Source organism: Stegostoma tigrinum, chromosome 27 (genome assembly GCF_030684315.1).
Source record: "Stegostoma tigrinum isolate sSteTig4 chromosome 27, sSteTig4.hap1, whole genome shotgun sequence".
Classification (NCBI taxonomy): domain Eukaryota; kingdom Metazoa; phylum Chordata; class Chondrichthyes; order Orectolobiformes; family Stegostomatidae; genus Stegostoma; species Stegostoma tigrinum.
The window spans coordinates 47,972,550-47,992,278 of NC_081380.1; the positions used below are offsets into that span (position 1 = coordinate 47,972,550).

The following is a 19,729-nucleotide window of genomic DNA, read 5'->3' on the forward strand; positions in this document are numbered from 1 at the left end:
GACAGCAAGGACTGACCTTTTGACCTGTTCATCAGTCATGCATTGTTTAATTGTGGTTTTAGCAATTAAACTGTGTAAATTGTTCCCAGTCCTACTTTAATGTGCCTGTAATAAAAACTGTTCAATCTTCTATTATATGCCACTCGGCAAAGGAAGTGATGATTTGAGCATGGGTGAGCTGGCTTTGTCAAGGAACACTCTGAACTGTCCTTGGAGAGGGTTTTAGGGGTACTGAGTTCAAAGCGGAGGCTGTATTTGGAATGTTTGCCCTTTCTGCCAGCTGTTGACTTGCAACTTTATAATAAAAGAGTGAAGTGCAGAACTAGAAACTGGGCTGTGTATTGTATGCCCTTGTGAAATGAAGTGAGAAAGTGTAACCGTATGTGTGCTTTCCAATTTCTTTACGGAGTTCAGAGTTACTTTAGTGCCTTTGGGGGAATGGGAGAGGTTTTGTAGCTTCTTGTCTTCTGTTTTCTACCAGAACCTGAGAGCCCTGGTCAAGGTTGGAAAGCAAGGGAGATTGTTACTCAGTCGAAAACTCGATGCTCCTGAACTTTCTGCTGTCACCATTTGTGTACCCTTCCTCTGACGATTTCTGGTTACCTCTGCTGTCTGCGTAGGCTCGACGCAAATTCAGGATATCAGACACACGTTCTGCTTTCCTATGCTCGATCACTGTCACTTTGAATGGGCTGGTCACTATGTGCGAAATGCCCGGGCCGCTGCTCGCTAGTTGTTTCTCCATCTCTATACAGGCCTTGATGTGATTTTCCCAAAAATGCTGAGTTAGTGACATTGAGATCTAAGGTTTTGGTGAGTGTTACACCAGGACTCTTTAACATGGACCATCTTGGTTTTTGGGATCGGGCTGGGGGTGGGGGGTGTCAGTGGTGGCAGTGGGCAGGTATTGCTCAGGCTGAGATGCCGAACAGACTGCCTGTGTTTTTGTGGTCTGATTATTCATTTGTAATCCCAACCTGCACAAGACACCTGATTTCTGTTGAGTGGTTAGTACACGTTTCACGTGATTTCCAATAAATGTTTTGCTAGTGACCTTGTTCTCCTGTTCCCAAGTGGGTTGAAAGTTCAGGCTGATGGCAGTACATTGTTCTCTGGGGGATGCGTACTGGGACACAGTGTACCTCCAATTACCAGTAGAGGGCGGCACGTTGTTGCGAGGTGCTCAGCATGGAGAGCCTTGGCAGAAGCTGCAGGCCTGTGTGACCGTGGGCACGTTCCTGCTCCAAGCATCTGCTTCTTGCCACTGAGTTGTGGTCATGCTGTCCTCCGTCTCTGATGTTGACTGCTGATAAGAACATGCTGCAAGTAGATTAATTGTCTCTTTTCTCTCCCCCTCTCCCTTTTTCTTTCTTTTCCTTTCCCTTCCACCTTCCCCCACCAAAAAACAGCTGAATAAAAGATTTATCCTGAATTTCCTCCATGCCCAAGGGAAGCTGTTCACAAAGATAGGGTAAGTGCAAAATACCCTTTTCTCTTGTATATTAAAGATGACACTTCAATGGTTCCTCTGAGATTTTCATTTCCTGAATAGTGTTGAAATTAAATATTGTAATGCCAGCAGTTTTAACTTGTTAAACAAACTTGACATTAACTCTTTGAGCTGTTCTGACTTTTGAATAGTGATGTGCCGCCTTGAAACACTGTCAATTCTGGTATCTAGAAATTGGAATGAGCAGTCGTCACAGGTTTTGTAGACAGCCCATGCTTATGACCAATATAAAAGGGTTATGGCAGCATCTTGATGACTGATTTAAGCGGCTGTTTATTTTGTACCAAGTTGTTACTTATTAATTCTCCCAGAGCAGTGCACGGAGCTGCACTGTTACAGCACTTTGACCAGCTGAAATGGTGTAAACTCCAGGCAGCAAGTGTGAGTGGCTTGGCATCTTCAAAAATCAGTCTCTCCTATGATATGTGCCCTGAAAATGGGTGCATTGCAGACAGGGAGACAAACTGGATGTATTCTCAGTTAATCCTGTTAATGCTCTCTTCCTGATATCATTTCAAATGATGTGCAGTAAACTTTGACTTAAGCCAGAATAATGTTGCATCATGTGTGATTTGTAGCCTCTCATAGTGGTTGACATCCTGGTGTGTGTCTCATGTTGACTTATTATGTAAGTGTAGATCCTGAATATGAAATGAGAATCGATAATTGACAGCCAGCAACAGCACACTCCTCAATTGCTGATAGATTGAATTAAATCTTCCTCCTTGCATGTGAGATATACAGTAATACATAAGACACAGGATGACAATCAGTCATTTACGATATGGTTTCCCAGAAGTCCACTTTAATATGGTCCTAAAAGTGCAAAAATTAAGTTAGGTGGAGTGACTTTGACAAAGTCACCCATTGAATTTGGATTATTCTTTTGGTGATAGTTCTTAAAGTTTAAATGTTTTGAAATGCCATGTTATAATAGCATTCGTGTCTGACGATTTATTATGGGTGGAATAGCCACGGTAGTGTTGTTTGACTTGCAAGATATTTCTTCCCTCCCCATGTGATCCTGTGTACATTTTCAGCTGACCTATGGTGTAGACTCAACCAGCTTTGGGAGTGATGTTACAGATATGTCAGTGGGATGGTTAAACTGTGAGGGCAGCGAGGCTGCAGTGATGTTTTGAGAAAGCTGCTGTGACACTATTGAGGTTATTTTGACATCGTAAAGAATCGTTGTCACTGCAGAATGAGATTCAAGAATGTGGAGTAATGATTCATTGCGCAATGCATAAACAGTACAGATTAATGCTCTGTGAGTGATACACCTTATTTCAATGGAATGTCTGGGTCAAAGCTTTGAGATTTTGGGGGTGTTACATCTTTGCATGCATCCATCTGCCACTGTTGCCCACCCGAGTGTTTGTCCCTCTTCTGTGTGGGTAGTTTGTTGTTTGCTCACTGTGTGCACTTGCACACCAGCATGTCCCTTTGTTTCTAATCTCTTACCCCATGAATGTGCTGCAGTAGTCTCTTGTGTGCTTGTGACATTGCTTGCTCTGCATTGGTCTGAAGCATTTGTCTGTCTGACTCTTGACTGTGTGTGGAGGAAATTGTAAAGTGACATAGATTCAGTAATAAACAAAAACAGCATTGCTAGCGAAACTCAGCAGGTCTACTAACGTCTGTGGAGAGAGGATGGAGTTACCATTTCTAGTCAAGTAACCTATCTTTAGAACTGGATTCAGTAAGTTGAGGGAAAAGTGTTTTAAATTTTTCTTTAAATCACGCGTGGGACTTAGATGTTGCTGGCTGGGTCCAACATTTATTGCCTTTCCGGAGGTTGCCCTTGAGAAGGTGGTGATGAGCTGCCTTCTTGAACGACTATCATCCGTGTGTTGTTGGTTGACTCTCAATGCCCTTAGAGAGGGAATTCTGGGGTTTGGACCCAGTGAACCTGAAAGAATGGTGATATATTTCTACGTCAGGATAATGAGTGACTTGGGGAACATGCGGTTCGTTGTGTTCCCATATATCTGCAGCCCATGTCCTCCTCGATGGAAGTGGTCATGGGTTGGAATCTTTGAGTTTCTGCTGTGCATCTTGAAGATAGTACTGCTGTTACTGAGCATTGATTGTGGAGTAAAAACTGAAGGACCTGCAGATGCTGTAAATCAGGAACAAAAACAGAAGTTCCTGGAAAAGCAATTTGATTGTGTAGTGACTGATTGGCACCATAACCCCACACTGTCAAGCAAGCTGCTTTGTCCTGAACAGGATCGAGCTTCTCGTGTTGTTGGAGTTGCACCCATCCAGGCAAATTGGGGGTATTCCATTGTACGCCAAATGTGTGCCTTGTAGACGGTGGACAGGCTTTGGGGAGTCAGGCGTTGAGTTATGTGCTGTAATATTCTTAGTTTCTGACCTACTGTTGTAGCTGCTGTATACGTATGGTCATTGGTAACCCCCAGGATGTTGATAGTGCAGAGATTCAATGGTGGTAACGCCATTGAATGTCAGGGTTTGATGATTAGATCATGTTTTATTGGAAATTTTTGTTGCCTGGCATTTGTGTGGTGTGAATTTTACTCGCCACTTGATTGTCCAGATTTTGTTGCATTTGAAAATGGACTGCTTCATTATGTGAGAAGTTGTGAATGGTGCTGAACATTGTGCTGTCATTGATGAACATCCCCTCTTATGATGGAGGGAAAGTTGTTGATGAAGCAGCTGTGGATGAATGGGCCTAGGACACTACTCTGAGAAACTTCTGCAGAGAAGCTGAGATCATTGATTTCCAACAATCATAATCACCACCCTATGCGCCATGTATGACTCCAACCAGCAGAAAGTTTGCTATTTGCCGCCCATGATTCCTGTTTTGCTTGGGTTCCCTGATGCCACACTCAATTGAATGCGGCCTGTCACTATTGTCTAACCTCTGGAATTCAACTCTTTATTCCATGTTTGAACAAGGCTGTAATGATGCAAGAAATGCTAATCCTCCTCCTTCGTGAGAGACAAGGTAATGTGGAGGAATAAATGGATTTGGGCATGCAAGTTGGCAAATCATTCATTGTGAGTGCTGAAGTACTGACGCAATCAGTAAGGCTCATGGAATAAAAACTGAAAATTCTGGGAGCACTTGCAAAGTCAGGTAGCATTTGTTATTGAATCCCTTCATGGGATTTGGGTGTCATTGGCAGGGTGAGCACTTATTGCTATCCCCAAATTGTCCTTGAATTGAATGATTTGTGATCCCATTTCAGAAAACAGTTAAGAGTTAACCAGAGATAATGGGAACTGCAGATGCTGGAGATTCCAAGATAATAAAATGTGAGGCTGGATGAACACAGCAGGTCAAGCAGCATCTCAGGAGCACAAAAGCTGACGTTTCGGGCCTAGACCCTTCATCAGAGAGGGGGATGGGGGGAGGGAACTGGAATAAATAGGGAGAGGCGGACCGAAGATGGAGAGTAAAGAAGATAGGTGGAGAAGGTGTGGGTGGGGAGGTAGGGAGGGGATAGGTCAGTCCAGGGAAGACGGACAGGTCAAGGAGGTGGGATGAGGTTAGTAGGTAGCTGGGGGTGCGGCTTGGGGTGGGAGGAAGGGATGGGTGAGAGGAAGAACCGGTTAGGGAGGCAGAGACGGGTTGGACTGGTTTTGGGATGCAGTGGGTGGGGGGGAAGAGCTGGGCTGGTTGTGTGGTGCAGTGGGGGGAGGGGATGAACTGGGCTGGTTTAGGGATGCAGTTGGGGAAGGGGAGATTTTGAAACTGGTGAAGTCCACATTGATACCATATGGCTGCAGGGTTCCCAGGCGGAATATGAGTTGCTGTTCCTGCAACCTTCGGGTGGCATCATTGTGGCAGTGCAGGAGGCCCATGATGGACATGTCATCAAGAGAATGGGAGGGGGAGTGGAAATGGTTTGCGACTGGGAGGTGCAGTTGTTTGTTGCGAACTGAGCGGAGGTGTTCTGCAAAGCGGTCCCCAAGCCCAAGAGTTAACCACATTGCTGAGAGTCTGGAGTGTCTTGAGTCAGCCAGATTGGGTAAGGAAGGCTCATTTCAATTCCCAAAGGACATCAGTGAATTTTATGGATTTAAACACAATTGATGAGAGTTTCATGGCCACCATACTGAGACTAGTTTTCAATTCCAGATTTCATTAATTGGCTTAATTTTCACCTGCTGGCCAGGACATTAACCTAGACATCTGGATTAGAAGTCCTGTAACATTACCGTAATGCCACTGTCTCCTCTATGTAGACTGAAAGAGAAAGAATGGTTTGGATTGATGGCCTTCCATCTTGACTCAGTTTATACAAAGGTTGGAAGTGCTCCTTCAATTATGTAGCAGCTTAGTTAAACTCTGTTTGGAGCATTGCGTTCTGCTCTTGCCACAACAAATCAGGAAAGAAATGGTGACCTTGGAGGGGATTGAGCTCAATTTCACCAAAATTATACCTGGGCTTCATTTATGAACTAAATTATGAGTTCAATTAAAGGTTGCATAAATGTTCTTTGAATTCCTTGAGTTTAAAAGGTTATGGGGTTGTGTAATTGAGGTGGTTAAAATGATTAAGGGATTTGTCCAGGTAGTTACAAGAAACTATTTCCTCTGTTGAGGAAATCCAGAACATTGGGGGGGGACATAATCTTAAGATGAAGTCTAGGCTGTTTAGGAGTGAAATCAGCAAGTAGCTTCTCAAAGAAAGGGTAGTGGGATTCTCCCTGTGGGTGGTGGAGTTCAACTGAAGTTCATGAAGTTGAGTTTGATCATTTTAGGAGCTAAAATCATGGGGTATGGGAAAGGTGTGTGAATGGAATTGATTTAAAGGGTACCTATAATCTAACTGATTTGGCTGAATAAGCCCAAGGGTCTTAAGTGGCTTATTGACCCTCTGTGTATTTGATTGATATAAACATCCACATCATCGCCAACCTTCCAAATCTCTCCAAAGTCTATAAAAGTTTTGTTATCGCCCACCTTTTCTATAGCTGAGTGTTTTATTTGCTACAATCAGATTTTCACCCTATTGCACTAGAGACACAGCCCTTACAAAGGGAACTTGGAAGTATTTGTGCACAAAACACAAAGCTAGCAGATAACCAAGAAAGCTAATGGAATGTTGACATTTTGTGACTAGAGCAGTACATTAAGAACACAAGACTGCTACAGATAGAACCAGGTGGAGGCCATTTGGCCCCTCAAGCCTGTTCTGCGATTCAGTAGGATCATGGCTGATCCAACCTTCCCAATGCCCACTTTCCCCATTACCCTTGATTCCCCTGTTGATCAAGAATGTATCTCAACCTTCGTATTTACAGTAACTCTGCTTCCACAGCTCTCTGTGGCAAGGAGTTCCAAAGACCGCTCGCCCCCTCAGAGAAGAAATTTCACCTTATTTCAGCCATAAATTGGCACACCTTTATTCTGAGTTTATGCCCTCTAGTCCTAGACTCTCCCGTGAGGGGAAACGTCCTCTCAGCATTTATTCTTTCAAACTACTTAGGGTTTCTACATGTTTCAGGGAGATCCCCTCTCATTCTCCTGCAGTGAGTATCGTACCAACCTGTTTAGCAACTACTGATAAGACAATCCCTCCATTCCAGGGGTTGTCTTAGTGAACCTTCTCTGAACTGCCACCAATGAAATAAATAAGGGGGACTGTAAGTGCTCTTAGTATTCCAAATCTGGTCTTACCAGCACCTTGTACAGTTGTCATAAAACTTCCTATTCTTGTACTGAAACCCCCTGGAAATAAGGGCCAACATTCCATTAGCATTGCTGGTTACTTGCTCTTTACTAGCTTTGTGTTTTGTGTACAGATACTTCCAAATTCTCTTTAAGTGACAGCTTCCTGCAGTTTTTCTCCAATTAAACTTGTTATTTTGTTCTCCCTTCCAAGATGAACAGCTTCACATATTCCCACGTTGTACCCCATTTGTCAACTTTTTGCCCACTCACTTAACCAATAAGATTTCACTGTAAATTGGACATACTTCTTAGAACTTTCCACCTTTTCTTGTGTTGTCTGTAAATGTGGCTACAGTACATTCACTTCCTCCCCCCAAGTCATTGATATATATTGTAAACAGTTGTGGTCCTAGCACTGAGCCCTGTGGGAGCTCCACTGGTCGCAGGACACTAACCTGAAAATGAATCCCTTACCCCCACTTGCTATTTCTTGTCCATTGGCGAAATCTATAGCCAATATACTACCTCCAGCACCTTGGGCTCTTCTGGCTTACCCTTTTGTGAGGTATGTTGTTGAATGCCTTCTGGAAGTCTAAATACAACGCATGTACTGGTTCCCCTTGCTCCATGCTTGTTGAATCTTCTTCAAGACATTCAAATAATCCAGCATCTGCAGTTCCCATTATCTCAAATAAATACGTTCGACATGATTTTCCTTTCTGACTCAGCTTGATTAGATAGTGATTTTTCCAAATGCTCTGCTGTTACTTCCTTAATAATTGATTCCACTACTTTTCAAACAGTAGATGTTTGGCCAAGTGGCCTATAATTACCTGCTTTTACCCCCTTCCCTTTTTGAATAGGGGTGTCACATTGGCAGTTTTCCCAATCCCCTCATACTTCTTCAGAATCCAAAGATTTTTGGAAAATTACAATCAATGCTTCCACACTCTCTGTAGCTACTTGTTTTATGTCCCTGATGATGTAAGCTATCAAGACTGGGGGACTTTTCTGCCATTAGCCCCATTTGTTTGTCTAATACTACTATGTGGTGATGGTAATAGTACTTTATTCCTCCCCCATATCCTTTAGTATTACTTCCACAGTAAATACAAAAATCTCTTCTGTCATTTCCTTGTTTCCCATAACCGTCTCCCCAGATTTAGCTTCTAAGGCGCCCTTCTAAGGTTCGTTTTGACCTGGCTCTTCCTTTTCATTAGTTTAAAGAAGCTCTTAACTGTCAGTTTTTATGTACCTCACCAGTTTACCCTTGCAGTTTATTTTCTGTCTCTTTTATTATAATTTTAGTCCTCTTTTGTTGGATTCTGAATTTATGCTTTGGGGCTATCACTGATCGCACTCTTACTCACTCTTCAACTGTCTTTTTCTCACTCCTGCCATTGCTTGCCCTTGCCTATGCTGTCATGCTTGCACTCGCCCTCGCGAGCCTGTCCAAAAATTTGCTACTTTAGCAGCAAAACGGCACTACAAACTCTCCTTAATATCGGTGCACACAGACAATGAAGGCCATCAGTTCATCTGGGACAAGGTAACCATAGTAGCCCAAGCCAAACACAGACACACACGGGAATTCCGAGAGGCACGGTTCTCCACCCATAATGCAATCAACAGACCTATCGAATTGCGCCCCATATACAAACCCATACAGATCAAAACCAGAAATGACACTACTCACCATAACGGACCAAACAGTTTAAATTCCATGCAGAGTAAAATCACATCACTTCATCAGAGGCTCCACTGATGATGTTACCTAGCATGATGCCAAAACGTCTGAACAAGAGCAAGTCAACAACCTCGCCCACAAACTGAGCTACAGGTCTTTGCCAAAACTTTGAGCTTCTATCAAGTCTCCTGTTGGTCTCTGCTGCTCCAGAAAACAACCAGAAAAAACACTCCAGGACAGAACACTCTAGCCTCTCTTGATAGCTCATATCCTCTGATCCAGGCAGCACCCTGGTAAACCGCTTCTGCAACCTGTCCAGAACCTCCACATCCTCCCTCTGATGTGAAGACCAGAATTGAGCATAATATCTTAAGTGTGGCCCAACCAAAGTCTTCTAAGAATGCCACGTAATATCCTGTTTCTTGGACTGAACTCCTCAATTATAAAGGCAGGCATGCCACATGCCTTCTTAACCACCCTGTCTACTTGTATGACCACTTTCAGCGAGCTACAGGCTTGAACCCCAGGTTTGCTCTGTACGTTAGTGCTGTTCAGGGTCCTGTCATTAACTATATACTTTTCCTTAATATTTGATCTCCCAAAGTGCAGGACCTCACACTTCACATGAATTAAACTCCATCTACCATTTCGTCACTCATATCCGCATGTGACCTATATCCCGTAGTATTCTTTGACAACCTTCTACGCTATCCACAACTCCAATGACCTTTGTGTCGCCTGCCAATCCACTAACTCATCCATGTGTGTTTTCATCTAAGTCATTTATATGCATCACAAAACACTGAGGTCCTAGTATGGATCCCTGTGGAATACAACTAGTCACGGACCTCCAGCCTGAAAAACACCCTTCCGTCACTAACCTCTGCCTTCTATGAGCAAGTGTTTCTGAATCTAAGTAGCCAAGTTACCTTGGATCGCATGCATCTCAGTCTTCTGGAAGAGCTTTCCATGAGGGACCTTGTCGAAAACCCTATTAAATTCCATGTATTCAAGTGGAAAAAGATTCAGTACAAACTAAAAAATCATTTGGTTGAACCTATTTGGTTGAAGGCAATGGCTTAGTGATATTATCACTGGACTATTAATCCAGAGACTCAAATAATGTTGTGGGGACCCGGGTTTGAATCCTACCGTGGCAGATTAGTAAAAAACCAAGAATTAAGAATCTACTGATGACCGTGAAATAATTGCCAATTGTCAGAAAAACCTATCTGATTCACGAATGTCCTTCAGGGAAGGAAGTCAACCAACATCTGGGTGCTAGTGATAAAAGTGGGAGAGCTGTCTCACAGACTAGTCAACAACAGCTTGACATAGTCATATTCATGGAATCATACTTCACAGACAATATCCCAGACGCCACCATCAGTGTCCCTGGATGTGTCCCGTCATACTGGCAGGGCAGACCCAGCAGAGCTGGTGGCATAATAGTATATAGTTGAGAGGCAGTTGCTCTGGGAGTTCTCAACATTGACTCCGGATCCCATAAAGTCTCATGGCTTCAGGTTAAACATGGGCAAGGAAATCTGCTGATTACCACATTCCCTCAACTGATGAATCAGTACTCCTCCATGTCGAATAGCACTTAGAGGTAGCACTGAGGCTGGCAAGGGCACAGAATGTACTGTGAGTGGGGGATTTCAATGTCCACCACCAAGAGTGGCTGGGCAGTGGTACGACTGATCGAGCTGGTTGGGTCCTAAAGGACAGAGCTGCTAGACTGGGTCTGTGGCAGGTGGTGAGCGAACCAACAGGAGGGAAAAGCATATTTGACCTTAACCTTAGCAGTCTGCCATCTGCAGATGTATCTGTCCATGTCAGTATTGGTAAGAGCGACCACGGCACAGCCCTTGTGGAGACAAAGTCCTGCCTTCACATTGAGATCAACCTCCATCGTATTGTGTGGTACTATCACTGTGCTAAATGGAACAGACTTTTCACAGATCCAGCACCTCAAGACTGGACAGACATGAGGTGCTGTGGACTATCAACAGTGGCAGGATTGTACTCCAGCACAATCTGTAAACTCATGGCCCAGCATTGACCCCACTCAACCATTACCACCAGGACAAGGGATCAACCCTGGTTCAATGGAGAGTGCAGGAGGGAATGCCAGGAGCAGCACCAGGCATACCTGAGGATGAGGGGTCAACCTGGTGTAGCCACCAAACAGGATTACTTACACACCAAACAGCATAAGCAGCAAGTCATAGACTGAGCTGATTGATCCCAGAACCAATACATCAGATCTAAGCTCTGTAGCCCTGCCACATCCAGTCTTGAATAGTGGTAGACAATTAAACAACTCACTGGAGGAGGAGGCTCCACAGATATCCCCATCCTCAATGATGGAAGAGCCCAACACATCAGTGCAAAAGATAAGGCTGAAGCTTTTGCAGCAACCTTCAGCCAGAAGTGCGGAGTGGATGATCCATCTCGGCCTCCTCCAGTGGTCCCCAGCGTTACAGATACCAGCCTTCAGCCAATTTGATTTACTCCTCATCATATCAAAAAACAGTTGGAAACAGTGGATACTGCAAATGCTACGGGCTCTGACAACATTCCGGCAACAGTGCTGACTAGCTGCTCCCCTAGCCAAGCTGTTCCATTACATTTACAACACTGGTGTCTACCTGACAATGTGGAAAATTGCCCCAGGCATGTCCTGTATATAAAAAGCAAGACAAATCCAAACCGGCCAATTCCTGCCCCATCAGTCTCCTCTTGATCATCAGTAAAGTGATGGAAGGTATCATCAACAGTGATATCAAGCAGCACCTGCTCAGCAATGACCTTCTCAGTGACGCACAGTTTGGGTTCCGCCAGGGCCACTCAGCTCCCCATTACAGCCTCAGTTCAAACATGGACAAAAGAGCTGAACTCCAGGGGGGAGGTAACAGTGACAGCCCTTGAATTCAAGGCTGCATTTGACTGGCAAAATTGGAATCAATGGGTCACGGGGCAAACGTTTCGGTGGTTGAAGTCATACTTGACACACAGGAAGATGGTCGTGGTTGTTGGCAGTCAGTCATCTCAGCTCCTGAACGTCTTTGCAGGTGTTGCTCAGGGTAATGTCTTGGGCGCGACCATATTCAGCTGCTTCATCAATGACCTTCCCTCCATCATAAGGCCAGAAGTGGGGATGTTCGATGATTGCACAATGTTTACCATTCACGACTTCTCGGATACTGAAGCAGTCCATGTTCACATGCAACAAGGTCTGGACAATATCCAGGCTTGGGCTGACAAGTGGCAAATAACATTTGCTCCATACAAATGTCAGTGTATGACCATCATCAATAACAGACAATGTAACCATCGCCCCTTGGCATTCAGCTGTGTTACCATCACTGAATCTCCCACTATCAACATCCTGGGGGTTATCATTAACCAGAATATCAACTGAACTCACCACATAAACACTGGCTACAAGAGTCGGTCAGAGGCTAGGAATACCGCGGCAAGTAACTCACCTCCTGATTTCCAAAGCCTGTCCACTATCTACAAGGCACAAGTCAGGGATGTGATAGAATATTTCCTACTTGCCTGGATGAGTGCAGCCCCAACAACACTCAAGAAGCCTGACGCCATCCAGGACAAAGCAGCCCGCTTGATTGGCACTGCATCCAGAAGCATCCACTCCCCCCTTCTCCAACCTCCATCAGTAGCAGCAGTGTTTACTATCTACAAGATGCACTGCAGAAATTCACCAAAGATCCTCAGAAGACTCCTTCCAACCCCACAACCACTTCCATAGAGAAGGACAAGGGCAGCAGATACATGAGGAACACCACCACCTTCAAGTTCCCCTCCAAGCCACTCACCATCCTGACTTGGGAATTTATCGCCGTTTCTTCACTGTCACTGGGTCAAAATCCTGGAATTCCCTCCTCAATGATGTTGTGGCAGGTGGACTGCAGTGGTTCGAGAAGGTAGTTCACTACCACCTTCTCAAGGGCAGTTTGGCATGGGCAATAAATGCTGGGCCAGCCAGCGATGCCCATATCCCACAAAATGAATAAATAACAGAACAGCTGGAATTCACCACTAATGTTAGCTCCTAAACTGAGTGAATCATCTGGGCTCTGCATTGATTATAGAAAGGTAAGTGTGATCATGAAGACAGATTCATACCCAATTCAATAGTTGGATGACTATGTTGATAGATTTGACAGTGTGTCATTTTTTTTCTAAGATTGATCCATTGACAGAGGACTAGCAAGTGCCGTTAACATCAAGGGCTAAAGAAATATTTGCTTTTGTTACACAAACTGAGTTATACCAATGTTGGGTAATGCCATCTGAGGTAATGAGTCAGGTCATAGCTGAGATTCGTGGCTCTCATTTATTGAAACAATGTTGTGGTGTATGGCAACACTTGGGAAGTGAGATGAGTAGAACATGTTTAAACAACTACAGTTTGCTGGCTTAGGTGAAGGCTGTGGCTGACTGGTATTAACATTAGACTGTTAATTTAGAGACCCAGATAATGTTCTGAGGACGTGGGTTCGTGGTAGATAATGGAATTTGAATTCAGTAAAAATTTGAAATTAAGGGTGTAATGATGACCATGCTGATGTTTTCCAGTTATCTATTGTTGGCAGAGCCCACCTAGTTCACTGAATCCTTTGGGGAAAGTCGACTGTTCTTGCTGGTCGGGCCGACGTGTGACTCCAAACCCACATGGTTGACTCTTAACTGCCTTGGGCTTTTAGAGATGGGCAAGAAGGTTGGCCCTAGCCAGTGAAGCCCACATCCCATGAATGAATGAAATAAGTGAATAAATTTAGCCAAAAATGAACTTGGAAAGGCAAGAGAAATGTTCCTATAGCAGGACAAGGCAAGCGTATCAAGGTCATGAATGTGAATACTCTGTTCCAAAAATGAATGAGAAATCATGAGACTTCTAGGTCTAGGCTCATACTCCATTTCAGCATGGTAGCTGTACCTTTAACAAATTTGTCAAATTTAAAGAAATAAACAATCAGTGCCAAGCAGACTTTGAGAATCTGAAGGCAATCTGAATAACTGTATTGGCAACTGCTAATTTTTCCAGCCATTTGAAAAGGGTAATCAAAACTTGTGATTTGGGGGTTGGTGTAGTCATGTTATCAGATGATGGGTCTGGAATAGAGAAACTAGTAGGGTGTTTCTCTAAGAAACCAAACCAGTATCAGACAAAGCATTTTACCACAAAAGCAGACTCTTGGGGTTCTTGTTGATTCTTCAACACTTTGAAGTCTATGTCCAGCATAATGCGTAAGCAAGAAACTGTCATAAGCATTTACGAAGTATTTAAATGTGCACTTAGAATAGCAAGGCATAAAAACTATGGAGCAAGTGCTAGGAAATTGGATTAGAATAGTTCGGTGGTTATTTTTGACTGGCATAGATTCGTTGGGCTGAAAGGCCAGTTTTTGTGCTGTAATTCTGTATGATGGTGTACCTCCACAGAGCGATTAGCTGCTTGTTGCCCATTGAACCTTATCTTGTACATACGGTGCCAGTTCATCTTTTCTGCAGTAATTGAATAAAAAGCATTGTAAAAATGCTTAGAATAAGCATTGCAGCTTGCTCTTAAGTGCAGGAATGATCTTGTTCCATTTTTAAAACAGTTCTTTTCCGATTTCAGTCTGCTGTCAAAGCACAGACAAATATGGAAATCCCGTCTTTACTTTGTTGTGCTGTGACTTTGCCTATTCTCCGTTGCAGAGGCTGGATTCAAAATGTGCACCAACACTACCTCTGCTAAATGTGGCACAAGATGGCCCCATGTCCTCTAGCTCTGCCCAGATTGTTGCAGCAAGGCAGTCTGAGAATATCTGTCTGCTGAACGTCTTGAGCCAGTCATTCTAATGCACAGTTATAAGAAGGGACTGAGAAACACAAGCAAATGTGAATAGCTCCCTTTAGAGCATTTCACGATCACAGAGCAATTCAGCAGAATGCACTTCCTCTTTGATTAACTTTCTATCCAGCAGTTAATGGCTTCTACATGCACTCCAAGCAAGCTGTGGGAACTGAAGTAATCTTTTGGGATTAACTGATATTCTGAAGCTATCATTGTGATTTGTGTGCTGCTGTCCAACATGAGACAGATTTCAATCCTGAATGGGCTGTCTCCACATCATAAATAAAATAGCTGTACTTACCGTTGGCACCACCAAATCCATCATGCAAGCCTTCATAATAAAACCAGGCTAAGATTCTCCCAAGAGTTCATGTTTGCTTATAACCACATTCACTGGACTGTCATTGAGGTACAGTTCCTGAAGCTGCTGACTGTGACTGGGATACGGTTCCTGATGGTGCTGACCCTCGCTGGGATACAGTTCCTGAAGGGGCTGACACTCACTGGGATACAGTTCCTGAAGGTGCTGGCCCTCACGGGGATACAGTTCCTGAAGGTGCTGATTCTCACTGGGATACAGTTCCTGAAGGGGCTGACCCTCGCTGGGATACAGTTCCTGAAGGGGCTCACCCTCGCTGGGATATAGTTCCTGAAGGTACTGACTCTCACTGGGATACAGTTCCTGAAGGGGCAGACTTTCGCTGGGATACAGTTCCTGAAGGTGCTGACTCTCACTGGGATACATTTCCTGAAGGTACTGACTCTCGCTGGGATACAGTTCCTGAAGGGGCTGACCCTCGCTGGGATACAGTTCCTGAAGGGGCTGACCCTCGCTGGGATACAGATCCTGAAGGGGCTGACCCTCGCTGAGACCTCTCAAACTGCCCTGTAATTTTCAGTGTTGGGTGCACGTAATCCATAACACGCCTGTTCCTCCTAATTCTCTTGGAACATTGTCAACCAGCAAGTGTTGGTTACCAATTGTAATTTTCTAGCCATGGAACTTGTTGCTGTTTTGATAACCTGCTGCGCAGATAGAGTTGTAGCCGTGGGATTACAGGCAGTCCCTGATTTATCAACTTCCAACTGATGAACACATGCTTATGAGCAAGATCACGTACCAGGAGTGGGTGTATTAGTATTAATTTTAAAGATCCAGCATACAACGTTTGCTCAAGCTTATGAGCAGCTATTTTATATTGTTCTCTATCGGGTTCCCATTTTTGTACAAATCAACTCACAAAAGTACTCAAGAATAGAACTCATTCATAGCCCTTGTCGGTTTGCTTCCTCTGGAATATTACGCTACTACAACTCGTGTATTATGGACAAAGGTTGGAAAATTACACTGGAGTCAACATATTAAGAAAGCCTCCTATTTTTGCAAGTTATTAAGCTGTTTATCTCCTCCAGTGACCCACCTGTCCCTATTAGTACTGCCCCCCAGTGTTACACAGGGACAGACATGACCCCACCAGTACTGTACCCCAGTGTTATACAGTGACAGACCTGTCCCCACCGGTACTGTCGCCCAGTTTTACACAGTGACAGACCTGACCCCACAGCACTGTATCCCAGTGTTATACAGTGACAGACCTGTCCCCACCGGTACTGTACCCCAGTGTTATACAGTGACAGACCTGTCCCCACCGGTACTGTATCCCAGTGTTATACAGTGACAGACCTGTCCCCACCGGTACTGTATCCCAGTGTTATACAGTGACAGACCTGTCCCCACCGGTACTGTCCCCCAGTTTTACACAGTGACAGACCTGTCCTCACCGGTACTGTACCCCAGTGTTATACAGTTACAGACCTGTCCTCACTGGTACTGTACCCCAGTGTTACACAGTTACAGACCTGTCCTCACTGGTACTGTACCCCAGTGTTACACAGTGACAGACCTGTCCTCACTGGTACTGTACCCCAGTGTTACACAGTGACAGACCTGTCCCCACCAGTACTGTACCCCAGTGTTATACAGTGACAGACCTGTCCCCACCGGTACTGTATCCCAGTGTTATACAGTGACAGACCTGTCCCCACCGGTACTGTATCCCAGTGTTATACAGTGACAGACCTGTCCCCACCGGTACTGTCCCCCAGTTTTACACAGTGACAGACCTGTCCTCACCGGTACTGTACCCCAGTGTTATACAGTTACAGACCTGTCCTCACTGGTACTGTACCCCAGTGTTACACAGTTACAGACCTGTCCTCACTGGTACTGTACCCCAGTGTTACACAGTGACAGACCTGTCCTCACTGGTACTGTACCCCAGTGTTACACAGTGACAGACCTGTCCCCACCGGTACTGTACCCCAGTGTTACACAGTGACAGACCTGTCCTCACTGGTACTGTACCCCAGTGTTATACAGCGACAGACCTGTTCTCACCGGTACTGTACCCCAGTGTTACACAGTGACAGACCTGTCCTCACTGGTACTGTACCCCAGTATTATACAGTTACAGAACTGTCCCTGCCAGTACTGTAGCCTAGTGTTATACATTGGCAGACCTGTCCCCACCCAGCACTGTTGCCCAGTATTCTCTTGTGACAAACCAGTCCCCTTCTGTACTGTACCTCTGTTTTCGATGATAGACCTGTCTCCAACGGTACTGTCCCCCAGTATTGTACAGTTACAGACCTGCCCCACCCACCCCCACATCTGATCCCTAGCATTAAACAGTGTCAGATCTGTCCTTATCATTAATTTTTTTGACCCATGTACCAAAGCATAGTGAAAAGCTTTTTACTCAGAGTAGAATGGGTGTGGAATGCCCTGCCTGCAGCAGTAGTAGACTCACCAACTTTAAGGGCATTTAAATGATCATTGGATAAACATATGGATAATAATGAAATAGTGTAGGTTAGATGGGCTTCAGTTTGGTTTCACAGGTCGGCGCAACATCGAGGGCCGAAGGGCCTGTACTGCGCTGTAGTATTCTATGCTCTATGTTTACGAGAGGCAGTGGCAGATCAGAGTAACTAAGGACATACAGATCAAAGGGAAAAAATAACTTGGACAGATAAGGCATACAGGTTATGCCACACAGGATGTACATGAGGCAAGATCAACTTTAACATGATTGGTATTATTTGAAGCTGGAGTTGCCATTCAGCAGCCTAGTAACAGCAGGGAAGAACCAGCTGGTACATGTGTTTAAGCTTCTTGTATCTTTTGCCTGATGGGAGAGGTTATGGGAGAGCATTGAGATAACAAGGTGTAGAGCTGGATGAATACAGTAGGCCAAGCAGCATCAGAGAAGCAGGAAGGCTGAAGTTTTGGGCCTAGACCCCCCTTCAGAAAATGAGTTGAGTGTTGATTATTATCACGCAGGACTTGTTTATATTTGCTGATTGCAGCCTGTGGCTCAGGAAGGTGAAGATCCAGTTGCAGAGGGTGGAGCCGAGACCTAGATCTTGGAGCTTTGAGAACATTATTACTGTACCCTTGTGTTATACACTGACAGACATGTCCCCACCAGTATTATACCCCATTGCTCTTACAGTGATAGACCAGTCTCCTCTAGTACTGTATGTCAGTGTTATGCAGTGATAGACTTGTCTCTACTAGTACTGTGCCCTGGTGTTATACAGTCACCAGTGGCCACACCAGTATTGTACCCCAGTGTTATACAGTCACCAGTGGCCACACCAGTATTGTACCCTAGGATATGCAGAAACAGTTCCGTCCTGTATTGTTGCCCACCTTGTTTTCTTTTGAGTGGAGGTGAACTTTATAAGACAGAATCCAGAATTGACCTGTATAGCTGGATGTTCATAATAGTTTTTAAGGGTCTTGAAGGTGGAAAAATGTGGCAGGTGCAGTGCATTAATGGACCTCTCCCATGGGGAAATTGTGTTTAAGTGATTTAAGAGTTTGCTTTTTGAATAAGTATTATGTGTTGTTGATAAAGGGAAGCCTGTTAATGTACTGTATTTGGATTCCCAGAAGGCACTTAACAAGACATAAAAGGTTATTGAGTAAATGGATGAGCGCTTGTGGTGTAGATAGTAATATATCAACAAAGATTAGCTGGCTCACAGAAAACAGAGTGAGCATAAGCATATTGTCTTCTGATTGGCAGGATGTGGTTGGTGAACTGCCTCAGATGTTTGTGCTGGGGCCTCAGCTTTTTGCATTTGATATCAGTGACTTGGATGAAGATGCTTGTGGGTGTTTGAAATGGATACAATCTATTGCCCTGGGTGTGCTTGGTGTTAGTGGGAGCAGTCAGTCCAAGTCTGAAAAGACAAGGCCTGAAAGCTGTGGCATACTGGCCACACATGTCCCTCTTGGCATGTTGACTGGCAGAGTCCCTACAGGAGTTGACCTCCTCGTAAGAGAGACAACGACCTGAGGGCACAGCCAAATGGCCTAGTTTTAATCCTGTATCTCATGGGATTACAACATATTAATTATCTCCAGTGGGAGTGATTTTTGACCCTGTGTTTTAGCAGGGAGGCAATGGCAGAATGGAATCAACACTGGAGTAGTAATGCAGAGGCTAAAGGATGTTTTGGGACCTGAGTTCAAATACCCCAATGGCAGGTAGAATTTGAATTCAATAAAAATCAAAAAATCAAAGCCTAATGATGGCCATGAAACCGTTGTTGCATGTTGTGAAAACCCGTCTGGTTCACCAATGTCCTTTTAGGAAGGAAAACTGCTGTCCTTATTTGTTCAAGACTCCATACCCGCAGCAATGTGGTTGACTGTTATCTGCCATCTGAAATGACCTAGCAAACCATTCAGTGATATCAACCACTGGAGAGTCTTAAGAGGAATGAAATCGGATGGACTGCTTGGCATTGACAAAGACATTAGAAATGAGGTTGACAAGGAGTGTCCTTCCCATTAGCCTCAGTTGATGCAGGAATTAAACCTGTGCTAATGGTGTCACTCTGCATTGCAAAGCAGCCATCCGGCCATCTGAGCCACTGTCCACATTTACAGGCACAGCTTTATAGGAAAGATGTACGTACTTTGCAGAGAGT

The 19,729-nt window shown here is 44.5% G+C and overlaps 1 protein-coding gene across 2 annotated transcripts in view; it reads left to right on the forward strand.

Moving 5' to 3' along the window:
• The window catches only part of smg6 (SMG6 nonsense mediated mRNA decay factor), a 389,388-nt gene that overhangs the window by 69,266 nt on the left and 300,393 nt on the right, over positions 1 to 19,729 (forward strand). For both annotated transcript variants that reach the window (XM_059655460.1, XM_059655461.1), the window contains exon 9: positions 1,410 to 1,471. In XM_059655460.1, coding sequence (XP_059511443.1) covers positions 1,410 to 1,471 — 62 coding nt within the window. The remainder of the gene's footprint in view (positions 1 to 1,409; positions 1,472 to 19,729) is intronic.